The sequence below is a fragment of the Anoplophora glabripennis genome, unplaced genomic scaffold (assembly GCF_000390285.2).
Source record: "Anoplophora glabripennis isolate ALB-LARVAE unplaced genomic scaffold, Agla_2.0 scaffold227, whole genome shotgun sequence".
Lineage (NCBI taxonomy): Eukaryota > Metazoa > Arthropoda > Insecta > Coleoptera > Cerambycidae > Anoplophora > Anoplophora glabripennis.
In genome coordinates, this window is record NW_019416488.1 from 160,227 (window position 1) to 178,455 (window position 18,229).

The 18,229-nt window shown below is 31.7% G+C and overlaps 4 protein-coding genes across 4 annotated transcripts; 2 read left to right on the top strand and 2 right to left on the bottom strand.

Moving 5' to 3' along the window:
- On the bottom strand, positions 1-859 carry LOC108907086 (tRNA-splicing endonuclease subunit Sen34). Its single transcript, XM_018710608.1, has one exon. It carries the CDS (start codon positions 803-805, stop codon positions 29-31), a length of 777 nt encoding a protein of 258 aa, XP_018566124.1. The 5' UTR covers positions 806-859; the 3' UTR covers positions 1-28.
- A 490-nt stretch (positions 860-1,349) lies between these two features.
- On the top strand, positions 1,350-2,931 carry LOC108907087. The gene is made up of 5 exons (XM_018710609.1): positions 1,350-1,463; positions 1,534-1,701; positions 1,954-2,163; positions 2,220-2,411; positions 2,581-2,931. The coding sequence occupies exons 1-5, from the start codon at positions 1,374-1,376 to the stop codon at positions 2,857-2,859; spliced, it is 939 nt and encodes a 312-aa protein (XP_018566125.1). The 5' UTR covers positions 1,350-1,373; the 3' UTR covers positions 2,860-2,931.
- A 4,685-nt stretch (positions 2,932-7,616) lies between these two features.
- LOC108907088 lies at positions 7,617-11,318 on the top strand. Its single transcript, XM_018710610.1, has 5 exons — positions 7,617-7,716; positions 7,806-7,970; positions 10,581-10,733; positions 10,787-10,945; positions 11,004-11,318. Exons 1-5 carry the CDS (start codon positions 7,648-7,650, stop codon positions 11,256-11,258), a joined length of 801 nt encoding a protein of 266 aa, XP_018566126.1. The 5' UTR covers positions 7,617-7,647; the 3' UTR covers positions 11,259-11,318.
- Positions 11,319-14,091: 2,773 nt separating this feature from the next.
- LOC108907079 lies at positions 14,092-15,807 on the bottom strand. The gene is made up of 5 exons (XM_018710596.1): positions 15,725-15,807; positions 15,173-15,355; positions 14,941-15,105; positions 14,643-14,804; positions 14,092-14,415 (listed from the first exon to the last, which is right to left on the bottom strand). Exons 1-5 carry the CDS (start codon positions 15,770-15,772, stop codon positions 14,152-14,154), a joined length of 822 nt encoding a protein of 273 aa, XP_018566112.1. The 5' UTR covers positions 15,773-15,807; the 3' UTR covers positions 14,092-14,151.
- Positions 15,808-18,229: the final 2,422 nt, after the last annotated feature.

Here is an 18,229-nt window from a genome sequence, read left to right on the forward strand (position 1 = left end):
TATAATTATAAAACCAAATCTACAAATCCTAAGCATCTATCCAATTAATGGTGACGTAAGAAACAGTATCATCCACCACAGACGCTAACACTGCCCTTTTCTTCACAGAAGTCCCTAGTCTACCAAAAGCTACGATTTCAGCTGGTGTTATCCTTTCTTCAGGTTTTACACACCTTACGATGAAAATAGCGTGATGACACACTGGATCGCCAAAGTACACTAAGAAATCCCCTCCAAACTTATCACCTTGTGTTATATAGTACCCCTTTTCCCACAAATCGCGATACACTGCACATTTTAACTCCGTGGTAAGTTTTAGAATGTCTTCTGATGCAACACGTTTCTTATCTGCTTCCGAAATGTTCAGGGGTTGCATAAGGATAGGCCATATCATGTTATCTTTAGTTACCGAGGTAGATTTTTCAAGTTCACTGTTCAGTATTTCTTCCGGGGAGCTATCGTCACCAGTTTTTCTTCGTTTTTCAACGATCTTATCGATTACGCTCTCCAGCTGGGCACGTCGAATTTTCTTGTACTCGATGATTTCATGCTGCAGCAGGTTATTTTCGAAATCTTCTATTTTATCTTTTTCTAAGGACGAGTAATTTGTAACTTCATAAACTGATACTATTTCTTTATTCAACAACAGAGTGGCCTCTTCAGGCAAAATTTTCACTGGTAGGGACGGAATATTAGTCGTATTGCCTACAATTTCACCGATAATTCTGTGTTGTTTTCTTAGTGTGGCCCAGTCATCTACTTTATACGTAAAAATTTCTCCATTGGAAAACACCAAGTCAATCATAATTTGTTTTGATTGATTATGTTTACCCCATAAAAAATTTAAGGTTAGTCGGTTTGTGAGGTATTCTAACCTCAAACTACAAAAACAAAATAAAACTGGTGGTGTCATCTAATCAGAACAAAGTCAATTCTGGGAACTGTGATAGGAATCATTGCCCAACAGATGTCACTACCAAACGAAGCAGTGGTCAACAGATGTCACTACTAATAATAACTCGTTTCCAATTTTTATGTTAACTTTTAAATAAAAGGCCAATCTATCTATACCGAATTTGGATAGTCCAGGAAAAGTAATTAAAAATACTTTTAAAAGTATACCTGTACCTGTAAAAACAAAGATAAATTTTTTAAATTTAGAAGGAAAGCATTTTCAATATCATGCCTAAACTCTTTTGTGCAATTATCAATCAACCATTATCAGACTATAAATAAAATTGGTCAGCTTGTTATTTACGCTGATGTAAACTATAAACAACATATCGTATAAAAAATCGATGAATATATAAACTTGGCAATGTGGATAACAAGGAGCATTCTTAAAAAAGGATTAAACTTGATACAAGTTGAAAATGTTCCGTTTCAATTATTTGTTGTTGATCTCTGCAATTTTGACCTATTCTGTGTCTGTATCAATCCCCACACCACCAGTTGATGATGATGTAAGTTGAAAGTTTGAAAGAAATGTTTTTTTAATGTTTACAATTGTATTTTTATTTTTCACAATTTCAGCCTACTGCAGAATGGGATAAAAATAAATTAGAGATCCTCAATGACTTGGTTGGGGCTCTGTTAAAATACACAGGACATGGTGTTACAGTAGTGGCTAGTCAGAATATTCATAACGCTGATGGATCTTTCAAAGAGATAAAAACTATTGAGCTGACAATTCCCAGTGTGGTGAGAAATAAAACAATTTGAATCAATTAAAGCTTTAGTGTTGATGGTGATAATTGGCCATCTGGAATTCTTTGATGTACTTCCTCTGCATTTCTGTGATCCTGATATAAAGAAATTTTTTGCAGTGGGATTTTTAAGCTTACAAATTTCATTTTAAGATTTTTAAATAGAAAAAAGTAAGGGTGATGTAACTATAAAAGATGTTCATGAAAATAATTAAAACTAATTATTAACTAACGTTTTATTCTGCAGTACCATAGGGGTTCTAGTAGTAACAACGAATATACGGATTCTTTAGAAAAGCTAAAACAGAATGATGATGAATTAGGGGATACTATCAAAAAAATGCAAACGGACTACAAAAGAGCATTTGAAAGTGGCCACTATGATAAAGAGGCCGCTTATTTGAAACAAGTCGACGGGGAAGCAGAATTAGAAATATACGTTGGCAAAAATGAAGTGGTAAGTGTAAACATTTATTTTTTTGTTTAAATAGAAAAAAATATTTTTATATCTAGTTCTACCAAGACGATGAAGGCATGGGCTACTACTTAAGGGACAACATAATTGGTACGGATAAAAAGAAATTGGAAGAGGAATTCAAGAAACGTTTTGAAGACAGAAGTAACAACACTTTGATAAGTGTTTTGGTGTGGGATGCTGACAAAAAGTTTGTTAGCGAAGAATCGAGGGTGGAACCAAAACTGTTGGTGAGTACCATTGAATTTAGATTCGACAAATTGTTTTACAAATTTTCTTTACTGTTTCATACAAAATTCGAATAAACAGCCCAAGGAAGACCCTTGGTGAACCCTTTTCGCCACCGGTCCCAACTTTTTGGTTTCTCTTTTCATTCAGTCGCTGTTTTTTCGTTTCCAGGTGTACGTAGACAAGGCGTCGGACAACGTCGATGAAAAAATGATGGACTCCGCAATGGAAGGCCTTGCCAAATACGTCTTGAACTACCCCGACAGGGTGGCCAAAGAATTATCAGCTGCTATGTCCAACGCTCATCCAGACTACGTTTGGTTAGTCACGAAGTGGCAGGACGAGCAAGCTGACAATGCCAAACATGACGTTTACATCAAATTGACGTACGATAACGTGGAAGTGGGGGATTATCCCATAGAATACACGGTTTTTGGAGTGAAAAAATAGATGTTATACTTAAATGTGAATTGTTATATGATAAATAAATAACAGAATATAATAATAAGATGGGTTTTTTTACATACTTTCTTTTAATCCGGGCGAATTAGACCAAACACATGCCTGTTTCAAAAATCGGATCTACCTCGAATTTTATGTGCTTAAAATTAAGTAAGAAATATACAGAATAAAAGCCTAAATTTTTGTATTTGTAGAGGTCGAGTGTTATATTGCTTACAACAAAAGAAAAAAAAATAATTTAGGCATTAAATAAAAATAACGAATTTGATTGAAATTGAATGAAACTACAGGAAAACATCATTGTTGGGGGTGCTCAACAGATACCCGCAATCCGGACCACTAATTTCAAAATGGCGTCCTACTGCAAAATTATAAAGTCGAAAATGCAAGCGCGTATATCTTCTACCCAAGTCAAGGTATCGAAATTTGTTAAAAAAGGATCGAAAGATAATTACATTATCTCGCGAATGTGTAAATTTAAGATTTTTATGTTGCAAAATAAAAAAGTTATCAAAACAAACAAAACAAATAAACACCAAACAAACAAAACAACAAACAAAAAACCAAAAAAAAAATGGTAAAAAGGGTCCTTATCTCGGCAATTTTTTAATATACAGATTTCAAACCGATTGCATCAAATAGTACTTAAAAAAACATGAATTAAGAAAAAAAAGCATCTCGATCCGACCAATAGGAGCCCAGATAATTTTTTTAATGGTATTTTGACTGTTCTATTTAATATTTTGTAATAAACTTGGCCCCGTTGTAAAGTAGAAGACTTCCTTTATAGGTTGAAATTTTTGCCCTTTTTTTAACCGCTAATTTTGCAATGTAAAAAAATTTTGTGAGCTTTCGTAAAAGCCTACTCTTGTAGCAAATTTCCTCAGGAACAAAATTGATAAGTATACCTCATGTCGATTAGAGGCTTATTTTCGGAGATATAAGCGAAAAACTGAAAAAATAGCAATTGTTTTTTTTTTTCTTTTGTTATAAGCAATGTGACGCTCGACCTCTACAAATACATAAATTTAGGTTTTTATTCTGTGTATTTTTTACTTAATTTTAAGCCCATAAAGTTCGAGGTAGACCCGATTTTTGAAAAAAAAAAAAAAAATTCGCCCGGACTATTTGTTATATTCAGACATGGGCATAGCCAGGGAGCTAAAAAGTGTAAATAAATTTTAATGTTGAAAAGACTGGAATATTTATTTTCCAGATTTGAAAACTGGGCGAATTTGTAATCTTTTTACTTTTTCACAAGATTTGTAGTTGTTTTTTTGTTAAAAAATATTTTTTGAGAATAACGAATATTTACTATTTGATACAAGATATTATGTCGTGATTTATTAATAGAGTCCACTGGTACACATGATTCGCCTTTGACGTCGGAAACCATAGGCGGAGATTGGGAAAGAAATTTTTATAACGGGTCTGTATGTGTTATTATTTTCAGCTTTAAAAATTTGCATGAACAAGGCGTCGTATTCCATAAGAAAAAGACAATTTCTATATTAACGTACTTGATATATTCTTTCCTGCAAGTGCTAGCTAACGAAAGTCAGTACACGTGTTCGTAGCCAGGCTGTTTAGTTTACACATAGGCGTAGAGTTTTGAAAATTTCAGAGGGCCACAACTAATTTGATAGGCTTCATAGCCCAGCCACTTCCTGTTTGCATTTTACACTAATTCAGGTCATCAGTATACAGGGTGTCTGGTAAATATACGGCATACTCTCGGGAGAGTCTAGGGAAGTGCTCAAGTTCTCCAGCGATTTACTTTTTCGGCTCTAACTTTTGAACCGACGTATATAATTTAATGAAATTTTAATATTTTATGTAGGGCATAAAGGCCCATAAAACCAAACTGCAGTAGATGTTTTACACTGTCAGGGAGGTCAGGAACGGACTTGCCACCACACTCGTTGGGCCAAAATTTTGACAGGTGTCATTTTATACAGTTGAAAACTTAAATACTTTGGTCATTCCTCTTTAAAAAAGGTACTCTACATTTTCTAAAAAATTAAGTTTTTGAAATAATCCAGAATACTGATTACTGACAGATTAAAAGTATTAAGTGAATTGATCTGCCTTTTTTGAATACTCTATAGATGAAATAAAAAATAGATTCAAAGAGTCGCATTTCATATTCAAGATTTATATTTTATTGATATTTTCTTGATTACCTAAAACATTTAAATGTTAGTTTTGTTATAATATGAGGAATCTTAAATTATTATTTTTTTTAATTTGCCAAAGAAATACACGTTATTATTAATGTTTCAAAATAAATTATAATTTATATCTGAGATACAATGTTAAATTTTCTAGGACGACCTTTATAACTTAATCTTAAACGGCCAACAAAAATTTGTATTTACTGCTGCTGATGTTACAAGATCAGCTGATTGGAAATCAAACCTAAAAGAAAAACAAAAACATTGGTACCAAAATATCCGTTTGAATATTTCCGTTGCTCAGTGCAATACTTTTTTCAATACTCTGTCCAATACATTCTTCAACTGTGGGTATTCACCTGATATATCTTCTTCATAGATAAATAATATTTTCTCTGGAATGTAGGCTTTTACTGGGTATCTTAAAAATAGCATCGCTGATTGAAGTGATTAACAATTCTTAGAAGCTAGAGTCTGAATCATGGGATTATGTAAAATGTTTGGACAAAACAAAACGATGAACTGCATATTAAACTGAATATTTATTAACCCATAAAAGAGACAAACATAAAATAAAGACTGTAGAAAATGAAAATTCGCTTAAATATTATACTCTTTATTGTGTACAACTGTAGTTGTGCAACAAAGGGCAAGCAAAATATACATATATGAAAATTTAAATTAAAGTAATAAGTAATTTTAGATTTTCATTATCTGTGGTGGTACCCATCCGACTTAATTTGTTATATTTCCTAATTTTGTATTTTTTGTTGTTTACATCTACAGTTCACGTGATTGAATGATTTATTAAGATTTAAGAAAAAATACTAGTTTAACCAACATATTACTTTCTGTGCATAAACAACAAATTAATATATGATAGCCAATGATCTGTAAAGGACAACGAAGATTTAATAATAATGCTTAGCAACAACAAATAGTTGTTAAAAAAATGAAAAGTACAGAAGCGTAGTAAATAATTTTCTTTTACAAGTTATTGGTTATGTGTTAGAAAAGTTTATAGTATCTAAGTTCAGGATGGTTTGGAAGCTTCCAATGTAGTTCTTACTGGAGGAAGAGAGTGGCGTTTATCATCACATTAATTTGGTGTTTCGGACATTTGAGCCTCACGTTAGGTGCCATGTCGTCTTTAATTTGGAAATTTTCAACTGCGAATAGTTGCACTAAATATTTTTTTGGGTACTTCTTGTATGAATACTTTAGCGTCTGTCTGTATCACTGTCTTTTTAGGTTTTGCCTTGCCTAGAAATGGTTTGACGATTCCTGTAAGTACCTGAAAATTTGGAAACTTCTGGGAGTTTGCGTACGTCTCCTGTGAGTATCCATGAATTTGGAAGCTTTTAGGAGCTTATTTTACCCCTTGGAATCTTCACTGCAGAATTGGACAATGCCTGAGTGACTGGGACTGTAGAACTAAGGTCTAGAGCTAGACCAAAAGCAATGTACTCCCAAAAATTTGTGAAAATTTTTAATAATCTTTCCAATTGTAAAAATTTGTGAATTATCGATAAAAATATTATTTGCAATAAATTGTATTTAATATGCAAAGGGTTTTATACGAAACAAATATTAATTATGAGTGGGATTACATGTACTTGCCAGGTAAATATGGATTACTGCTAAAAAAACATGTTTGACTTAAAAAAAAGGAATAAAAAGTGAAAAATTACTTATTACATTGATTTTCAATAAAACGACAAATTTAAACATTCCTCGCATTAGGCAAAAAAAATCGCAGCGTTTTGAAATTATCAGGGTTTCTTTAGGATACTTTGAGGTTGAAGAGCTATAGTCGATATCCTTAGTTTATTCATTATTTGCAAAGTTATGCCAAGTTATTCAAATATCCCTAATTATGCAATTTTTTACCATCTTTCTAACCATTTTCACTTTGAAAACATTTTTTTATCAAAAGCCCATAATTACGACTTGTAGAGAATACTTTGCAGTTTTTAAAACCCTGCTTGAATTTTCTGTACGACAAATATTTCCCGAATAATTGATAGCCAAAGTCAGCGACAAATAATCGTACAGGGCTCCGGAACCGCTCAAATTGAAGAGAATTAAATTATCTAAAAGAGCTTTAAGATGAAATTACCAAACAAAAATGTTTTGAGGTCTATAGGCCTTTTAAAAAAAAACAAATATTTACAATTTTTTTTTCGTTGATTTTTTTATGATTACTCAAAAACTGCTGACGATAAAAAATTTAAACTGCAGATCTGAAAACTAGACACTTGAAGCTTCAATTTCCTTTTTTTAAATTCTCTCTACGACCATTTCCCTCCAAGTTACAGCTCTTTAAAAATCACCCAAAATTTTGTTTTTTTTTTAATATCCCTTAATTTTTGTGCCTCGTTATAAAATAGATATAAGTTTTTACACATTTTAACAGTTTTAACTTTATTATTTAAAAAATTAAATTAGTCAGAGTAAACCAATCGCCGTTTGCACATATTTAAAAATAAATTCCAAGAGTCCAGGCCTGTCTTCCGAATGAGATGAGACAAACAAACTATCGCATAAAGTCTAATCACATTTTCAATTTCCAACAGTTATTTACAAACAATTAATCTTCAACATGAGGCTACCGATGTTCTTATTCTTTTCACTAGCCCTTTTTGGGTTGTCCTTGTGCGATACTGACGATGTAAGTATATATAAAAAAAATGAAATCATAGATTTTGATCGGGCTTTCAAAACTTGAGATGTGAATCGGGAAAACTTTGTCTTTTTTAGAAGGAGAAATTTAAGGAGGAACTGAAAGAAGCACTGAAAAAACTGGTCGAGAAAATAGATGAAAATGAAATGAATGTTACTGTCGTTTCGTCAGATGTAAGGCATTGGGCAGATGGTGAAGTAAAACAAGTTAAAGAGTATTCTATTCGAATGCCAACAAATAATGTAAGTGTAGACTGCTTTGTGTAGAATTTGTAGACAAATCAAGTGTGTACGGAACGAAATGTCAAATTTAATGTTTTTAAAGTTCTCCTGATGAGCTCTATTATCTGCTAATTCGCAAACTAAAAAATAAAAATTAGGACCCGCTGAGATACCCTTGTTTATTATAAAAAATAATTTAAAGCTGATGCTCGAAAAGTTATCCCGATTTTTAAGAAATACGATCCCCATCTGTTAAATAATTACAGATCTATAACAATTTCCAGCGGATTTTCAATTTTTATGAAATTTAGTATTCCTGGGTTTTTAAGGACGCCAAATACGCTGGTCTAATATTTTTTTGTATATTTTATAGAGGGCGCTAGTTACTCTACATTCCTATTACATTTTAGGTTCTAATTTTTTTAAGGTTGGGTTTTTTACCATTCAGGCTCCAATTTCTAATGTAAAATTTTATTTTCTAAAAATAATGTAATCTTGTTAGAATTTCCTAATGTGAACGGTTTTCGAGAAAAAAGGCTTTTAATTGAACTCTTACAATATTACGAAGAAAATAAGTAACTTTTCTCAAAGTAGGCTTATGTCAGAACTTATTGATGAATGTCTCATAAACAACGCATACATTCTCAGTAATATTTTAAACTCTAATTAACTGTATATCAAAATTTTAGTGATTGTTAGTGACTGTAGTTAGTTAGTAGTAGTGACTAATTACAGTCACTAAAATTTTGATATAAAGTTAATTAAAGTTTAAAATATTACTAAGAATGTATGCGTTGTTTATGAGACATCCACCAATCCAATAAGTTTTGACATAAGCCTACTTTGAGAAAAGTCACTTATTTTATACACCGTAATATTGTAAGAGTTCAATTAAAAACTTTTTTCTCAAAAACCGTCCACATTAGGAAGTTCTAACAAGAGTACCTACATTATTTTTAGAAAATAAAATTGTACATTAGAAATTGGAGCCTGAATGCTAAAAAACCTAACCTCAAAAAAATTAGAACTTAAAATGTAATACGAATAACTAGCGCCTTCTATAAAATATACAAAAAATTATTAGACCAGCGTATTTGGCGTCCTTAGAAACCCAGGACTACCAAATTTCATAAAAATATTTCGCATCATTTGGAAATTTTCGTAAAAATTCTATTTAAAAAATTTTATTTTGTCGCTCTGTATCTCGAAAACAAGAGGAGATAGACATATAGTTCATAAGGACAAAAAATTCTTATTTTGTGTCGTACTATCACTCCCTGAATTTATGGGAGGTCATTCTGAAACACCCTGTATAGTAATGGGATAAGAGGTAAGTCTCTGAATTGGGTGATATCATTTCTGAAACATCGAAGTCAGTATGTGAGTATTAATCATCAGAGTAAGGACACGATACATACGTTCAAGTCAGATATTATTGATATAAATATGGTAGTGCCTCAGGGCTTTGTTTTGGGCCATATGCTTTTTCTTTTATATGTTAATAATATGATAAAGCTCACTTTACTCTTTACGCCAATGATACGTCTCTGTTAGTATCTGATAAATCATGCATTAACATAAAGCAAAAATGTGAACTCATTATTTCGAAGTTAATTAATTGGTTTAATAATATATATATTTTAACTCTGACAAAACACAATTCGTTAGATTCCATACAACACAAAAACACATTGATAGTTTCAAATTGATTGCTAATGACAACACTGAATTTCTTGTACAAAATAATTCCAGTTGTAATTTTTTAGGCATTTACTTGGACTCATATTTAAGCTGGAAAGCACATTGTGAATTCTTGTCATATAAACTGGCTTCTCTTTGTTATCTTTTTTACTCTATTAATGGTGTACTCGACCGTGATCATTTACTTAAATTATATTATGCACAAGTTGAAAGTCGACTAAGGTATGGTATTGTTTTCTGGGGTGATTTTACCTCTCACGAGACGTTTTTATAGCCCAGAAAAGAATATTGCGTTGCACTGCTGATGTCTCTAGCACACATTCATGTGTAAATATTTTTGGAAAATTTAAACTTCTTACCTTGTATGGCTTGTATATTTATGAGATCTGCATGTTCGTTTTTAATAATAAATTACAATTTTTTACCAATTCTGATATCCATAATAAAAATACTAGGACTAGGGATCTTCCTTACTCCAGAGTAAATATTACCTATAATGCTCCAAGTCGTATTGGAGCCGAAATTTTTAATCAGCTCCCAAGTCACATAAAAGTTATTTATAATGAAAAAAAATTGAAATACGAACTTAAATTTTATTTAACTGAACAGTGTATTTACAGTACCGCAGATTTCTTCAAATAAATGTTTGCTGTATTTTTTTATATTTATACATTGTTTTAACTTATACATGTATGTGTGTACGTATTTATATTTATTATTGATTTAATATGTGTGTGCCTATTTGTGTATATATACCTATATGCTTTTTGATGTTTCTAGAATTAGCTCATACCTCATCCAGTTTGAATATGCCGGATTGTAATGCTCAATAGAAAATATAATATTCGTTTCTAAACAAAAAGATAATAAGATAATCTACTTAATCGTTGTTTTGATGATGTAATTATTAACATTCATGATGGTTTTCAGGTTCAACCGACCGAATCAAAAATAACAACGGAGACTATCCAAGACTGGATCAACACCTTCAAGGGAACCCAATTTATTGGCCGTTCTAGAACTACCCATATCAAAGATGGAAAAACCGAGGAAATAGACAGAGTATCCACGACTGACGAAAAAGTAAGTTCGTTTTTCGTTTCAGCTGTATCAAATAATAAAAATACGCTTTCTAGTGGTACGAAACTAGGCTATATAGGACAGTGACGTCGGTTAAAGATGGGGAGAGGGGTTTCGCAGTGGAAAATCCTTCATACGAGAATTATTACAACATATACGTCCCAGGGGCAGATGGCAGGAAAGAAAAAATACAAGTTTTTGCTGGACATGTGGAGGTGAGTTTGAAATATGATACTTTTTACTAAAAGTTATTTCGTTTTTGATTTTTCGTAGACAGAAGTGTTGAAAAAATCCGACTCTATGCCGGACGATGAGGTCAGGGAGGCGGAAAACAAGCTGAGGGAATCCTTCTTCAAGTACGATTGTAGGAAGGTCATAGGAAGAGTCATCAAGGATCACATGAACAGCAAATTTGAGGGTAACGACTGGCAGGTTATTGTAGATCCTGGGGATGAATTTTACGTCCCTGCTAAGAAATTTGGTTGGATAAAAGCCGCAAATACTGAAGTTCTTATATATTCAATGTAATGAAAAGATTAAATTAACTTGTATTGTTTTTCTCAACAAATAAACACTTGTTAATTAAAATGCGTAGGCATATGAAAAGCAGTAGGTATAGCGACTAGAAAGAAACATACTAACGAAGATATTTCTATTTTCCATTACAAAAATATAGACATTACTAATGTTAAAAACAATATTTTGTTAAAATATTACTACACTAGGCACAGAAATTAGGGGATATTAAAAAATTCCCAAAATTTTGAGTGATTTTCACTTGGAGGGAAACGGTCGTAGAGAGAATAAAAAAAAGGAAATTGAAGCTTCAAGTGTCTAGTTTTCGGATCTGGAGTTGAAAAGTTTTTAGCGTCAGCAGTTTTTGAGTAATCATAAGAAAGTCAGCGAAAAAAAATTGCTTGTCAATTGCAAATCTTTGTTTTTCTTTAAAAATGCCGATGGACTTCAAATTTTTTTTTTTTTTTGGTAATTTCATCATAAAGTTCTTTTAGATAATTTAATTCTCTTCAATTTGAGCGGTTCCGGAACCTTATACGATGATTTGTCGCTGAGTTATCGTCGATCAAAGCAAAAAAAAATCATGTTTGACTTTGGCAATCAATTATTCGAGAAATAATGATCGTACAGAAAATCCAAGCAGGGTTTTGAAAACTGCAAAGTATTCTCTACAAGTCTTAATTATGGGTTATTAGTACAGTCACTGAAGCTTTTCACCTCCGAATTCTTTGAAACTGAACCGATCGACTTGAAATTTGGCAGATAGTTCAAAGGTCAATGAACATTAGTGACATAGCGCCGATTGACGCTTCCACCCGGTTGGAGGTTGACACCCCTTCTCGGGGGTGGAATTTTGTTTTCAAAAATAACGCTGGAAATCGATAGAGAATCAAATTTTGAGCAAAAAATATTCGTAGATTTTTTTCGAAAAATCAATAATTTTTTAGTTATTCACGATTGAAAACTTGGAATCTTGAGTGAAAAAAAAACACTTTTTCAAAGTATTTTTCGTGAATAACTCACAAACTATGCATTTTATTAAAAATGTGTAATGAATAAAAATGTAGCTTATAAATAAACAAAGAAAATCATTTTTTAAAAAGTGTTGTACGTCTTATACAAAGCGAAATATGGTTAGTGGAAGGGGACTTGTTTTGGGGGGAATACTTGAATCGATGTATTCAACTTCAAATAACGGAAAAAGGATTAATTTTACGTTTATAACGCTTCAGGAGTTTTTTGTAGTACTCAAAAAGACCTTCAAAATGAGTACTTATAAAAGTTAATTAGAGCAAAATTGAAGGAGTTATCGTCAAAAACAGATGGGTTGCTCATATTTTTTAAGGGACCCTTTACAATTAGTTTTGTTTTAGTGTTTTTCATACGATCCTGAAGTTAGACCGGTTTAGAATGCGTATTTTTTGAATAATGTACGGTAAAAGTTGAAAACGTATTTTCATTATTAAAAAAATGCCTTATTTATATAATAACTCTGAAACTATGAAAGATACCTACGTAAAAATGATAGACAACATAAATGTAGATATTTTTTCAACAAGTATATTGCTTTTTTTATTTCTATAGCATAAAAAATAAAGGAGATATCGCCGGTTGAATTATCCATTTTAGTGAAAAAACGACCTGTCTCGAGCTGTATATGCAGCGTAGCAATTTTTTATGATTGATTATATTTAAAAATCGATTATAATAAAAATATTTTACATTAATATTGGTAAAATGGTAGTTTATAAGAGTTGAAAATGGCAAAAGTAAAATATTCTTTCATAAACAATATAAGAGAATTTTTATTTAAAATTATTGCACAATTATAGCATTCCAAGATTTAAAACGTAATTTTTTATAATTTTTTTAGCACGGAAGTGATTTATAAGGGTTGAAAAGTGTTATGAGATACAAATTATTTCATAAGCAATGAGGGAATTTTTATTTTAAATAATTGCACCGTTAAAGCATTCCTAGCTTTTAAAAAGTAATTTTTTATCATTTTTTGTTAACATAGGGGTGGTTTTTAGGAGTTGAAAGGAAAAAATTCTTTTATTAGCTATAAGGTAACTTTTATTTTAAATAATTGCAGGATTTAATCATTCCAAATCTTTAAAAAGTAATGTTTTATAATTATTTTTTGTATAGGGGTAGTTTTTAAGGGTTAAATAAAGGGTCGAATAGACCAAATATATCATAAAACATGTACGAGAACATGGAACATTATTTAATCTTTGTGCTTGAACAAGATTTTTATCAATAAAATGCTTAAAACATAATTTTTTAATTTTTTCACTTAGGGGTAGTTTTTACCCCTAAAAAACAAAAAGCGTCAATCGGGCTTATGTCACTTTTGAACTTGAGCCTAAGATGAGCCTTATTTTAAATTTTCATGCAAATCCATGCAGTTTCAAAGAATTCGGAGGTTACAGCTGATTTTCAGCAATGACTGTACTATATGATGGAATGAGAAATTAAGGATAATTATTTCTGTTACCCACAAACCAACTTTTAGTTTTGAGGAGTTTTTCATACTAATATTTATTTTACACATTTTTCTTAGAACAACGCAATACAAACTTACATTTCAAGCAAAATTTTTTATTATTATTTATTATGAAAAATAAAAACGTTTTAATTTGTGTCCACGGTAACTGAAGACATAGTGTATACAAATTGCGACATATGAAAAAAAATTGTTGATAAGTACTAAACTCAACTGAATTATGCAATTATTAAAACATTATTACATATGTATTATTATGATAATTTTTCGTGTTCGGTAAAATTTTTACAAAATATTTGAACGATGACGCATACTTATTATTAAAAACAAAACAAGTACAAGCTCGTATACTCTATTTCATAAATCAAAATAACATAATTTTAAAAATATCTGCATTTACGCTGCTACAGCGAAGACCACAACATTGGTATCAGCGATACTTAGTTGGACCCATTTTCCTGAAGGAATGAAGAAATCTCCAGGTCCGACGAGGACCTGCCAAGTAGTATCTGACTGAGGGATTTGGGTGTCAAGAGCATGGGCCAAATATTTTGCTCGCAACTCGTCCTCGTGGAACATCATCCAAATTTTAGAAAGGACTTCTTTTATTTTGTTTATCTCCGTCAGCGGCATATGCTCGGAATTGGCAATAATGGTTATCTGGAAATAGAAAAAGAAATAGTCCGTTATATTATAAAATATTTTATTCTTTTAGTTACACTAAGAAAACTACTATGTGTGCATCGAATAAAACATTAGCGTCTTTAATCTATCATTTGCCAAAATATTTTCTCTTAAAATTGGAAATAGTAGCATTGGAATGTAATTTATTTATAAACGGTCTTTTTTTATGTATAGAATAAATAACTCGTGTAAATAAAACTTACGTTGAGACTGACAGCGAACACGTTCGTAATCTGATCGTGGCCACCAGCTCCAGGAATTCGGAAATTATACATAACTTCATAGTCTTCGAATTCTTCTACCAGTCCATCTTCTCCAGTTACTTCTGGTTCCAATATGCTTTCATAACTCGGACTTACAGGGATCTGAAAAAAGACGTAGGAGAATTTAGAAGGGTGAAGGTTTTTCTTAGCGAAACAAAATATATCGTTTCTTTCCACAGAATGTCTATGGTTATTAGAGTGAATAAAAGGAAAAACTCCATCTATATGCCATCCATACCTGTTCTAGATTGCTAGACTCCACCAGCTGTTGGCTAACTGCACCATTCTCCACTCTGATCACCCTGTACGTTACAATACCATGACCCTGGGAGGTCCAAGATTGCAGATCTGCCAACCACTGTTTCCCTACTTGTTGGGTTAGCTGGGTCTGAGTGAGATGTACCTGAAACGATTTTGGATATCTCCAGAAACTGGACTTGCCTTTATAACCAATGATATATCTGGCTTACATGGTTTGGGGGTAACAACAACGCGCTGTCCCTCATCTGGTGAAGCTGACCGTTGCTCCAGTTTATGGCTTGAGATGTCACTATTGACACGTTTAACTGGTTCGCTTCCACGATGTTTAAGAACTTCTGGAGGATAACCTGGGCTTGTGGTAGCACCTTCTGTATGTCAGATGCCTCATTTTTCTGAAAAATACGTTATTGGAAACAGTATTACAAAGATACAGTATGTACAGGACCGTCACGCGAAAATTTTAGATTTCAGTGTAAGCTTTTGCAGTATTGACCCTAAATAAAAAAAGAGGGCACCACCAAATACTGGTGTTAAAAATAATGCCATATTGGACTAATTTCGAGAAATGAATAAATTGATGACGCTGTAGGAAATTTACAACATTCGTTTGGTCTAATTCAAAAAGTCTGAAAAACAATATTACCAAATTTCTTTTCAGTACTTTTAAGCGAAAGGGTAGTGTCATATTTATATTTAAGTTGCGTATGTGATAACGTAGCTACAATATTATATAAATTATTATTATATTTACACGTACTTACATAGATAAGGCAGGCTAGAGTAACGAACAGCAAGCTTTTGAAAGACATTTCTACAGCGGTGTCTCTGGATGCAGACTGTCTGCTGTCACTGCTTTTATTCTTTTAATACTCGTTTGTAATCAGCACCTTAGCCATTTCGATTACTCAGGTCGCAGGTCAAGAAATCATAATTTCGTTAATAATAATTACATGGGACTAAAGAATGCGTCACAAATAAAGTGACAATGTTTATGTAATCGATGAAGCAAATCTTACTATCAAGATAAATTCTAATGAAAAGAGGACAAATACAGTTATAGTTTTCTATTAACATAATTTGTTGAAACTTTTACTATTCTCACTCTCACTCAAATTTTGGTAGATGCTACTTTTATAGCAGCATATAATTTCTTTGGTTTAAAAATTATAGCCACTTATAGGAGTTAGACAAATTAGGCAAAACTGAGTGTAACATGTTTTTAATATTTCTCTTTCTTTCTCTTTTCTATTTTTTAATTCTTAACATTTTTTATGGCTAATAATAATAATAGTTAAATGACATATTATGCACATTTTATGTAAAAAACTTTAGCCTCAAATGTTTGGTTGATTTGTTGTTTGAACTCAATTTTATAGAAATACATTTCAGTGTTTTGTATTCTGAAAACTTAGCAGTATGTGTTTGCCTTATAAACATTGATCTGGGACAGCCCCGTTTTAGAGATACAGGGTGTTGAAGTTGTTAAAAAAATCCGGACAAGATCTTTTCAACACGAATTTTCTGTGAACGTGTGGCTCGGAATAGTTCGTAATAAAGTTTGTGGACCTTTCTTTTTGTCACCCTGTCTAAATTCCCAGTCATTTCTAAACTTTCTAGAAAATCAACTATGTATTTGAATTATCAGAGGATGTTCCATTAAATATATGATAAAAAATGTCTGCATAAGGGGATTGTATTGGTATGAATAACATGAAAACGGCGAATCTTAGGGAAAAAAATTCAAGGTACCTTTTTTACGTATTTTGTGCATTAGAACATAAATGCGTAACAATGATTTGTAAAAAATGCAGTGGAGTAGGTTTTTTTTATAAAAAAGATGACCCCTGCCTAGTTGTACACCACTGGTTGTACCCTTAGAGCTCATATATTAGGGAATGCAAGGTCTACTATCATAGATTATCTGTACCAAATTTTATTGAGATCGGTTAATAGATTCTAGAGATATAAACAAAAAATCAATTTTTTTAACAACTTCAACACCCTGTATCTCTAAAACGGCGCTGTTCCAGACCAATGTTTATAAGGCAAACACATTTTAGTTTAAAGAGAATCTGCCCTCGAAGTTTCCTGCATAAAATTCGGACCACCCTGTATAAAAATGTTTTTCTACTGTAAATGCAAGAGTTTTCTCACGACTTCGACTATAAGAAATTAACATCGTTTCTCTCTAGAGATGAAAGAGAAAATGTCAGTATTATTCCTTTATTAAAACATTAAATTACACTACCAAGGAAAAATGCTCTTGGAAGATAATGTTGCTCTGGAAACAACTATAGAACAAATATGTAGTAATGATTTGTAATATAACAACTGATTTTGAATTAAATTAAACATACAATTATATTATTAACTAATAATATTGTGGGAAATAACTACTCTGCGGCCTACATGCTAAGTCCAGCATTGAATTATATCCTCAATTCTAATATTTAGCTAGGATAATGTAGCTGGCAGAAAAGTCTTCCCCAATGTCATTAGGTAGAAAGTTTATTTCTCCTAGGATACTAGTTATGCTGTCATAGTATCTACAGATTAACAGGTCGCTCTGTGCCAGTAGATTCAAAATAATATATACTTTGTAGGTTATGAAACTGTATGTATATGAGTAGAAAAAAAATATATTTCCCATTTTCGTTGTAAGATCGCTCTTGATACATAACATACTAAATTGCTTTCTAAGTGTAGCATATTTTCTTAATTTTTCTAGACAGTTTCGAAAGAATAAACTTTCCGCTGGAATGCCTTTATTGGCGGTATGAAATAAAACATTTAATCTTGAAAAGGTTTGTTGGTTAAAAATTGAAGCAATATAAAAGAAATTATAACTTTTAGCAATAATTTTATTAATTTTTGTTAATACAGTGCGTTAATTCGTTTTATACACATAATAAAAAAAATATGTTTTTCCATTCAAATACAATTATCTGTCTCCTAACCTTCAGATAGCGACAAAACTGCACTTTTGTTTGTTTTTCTATACCAAATCTTTTTAATGAATGCTTTAATGACATCTGACCCGTGCAAATTGTTTTGAACGATCTGCAGATGATGCAAAAAAATTAAAAGTTACCTATTCGCTTTGTTCAACCGCTTGCAACTGGATAGCGAGTAATCTGAACCCGTTTGTCATATCTAAGTATATTTTTAAAAATTGTGCATAGGTGATATGGCCAAAATGACTTTATTTTTTTCGGCGTTGCATCATTCGTGTCATTTGTTTATAAGTTTTGCACTAATAACAAACA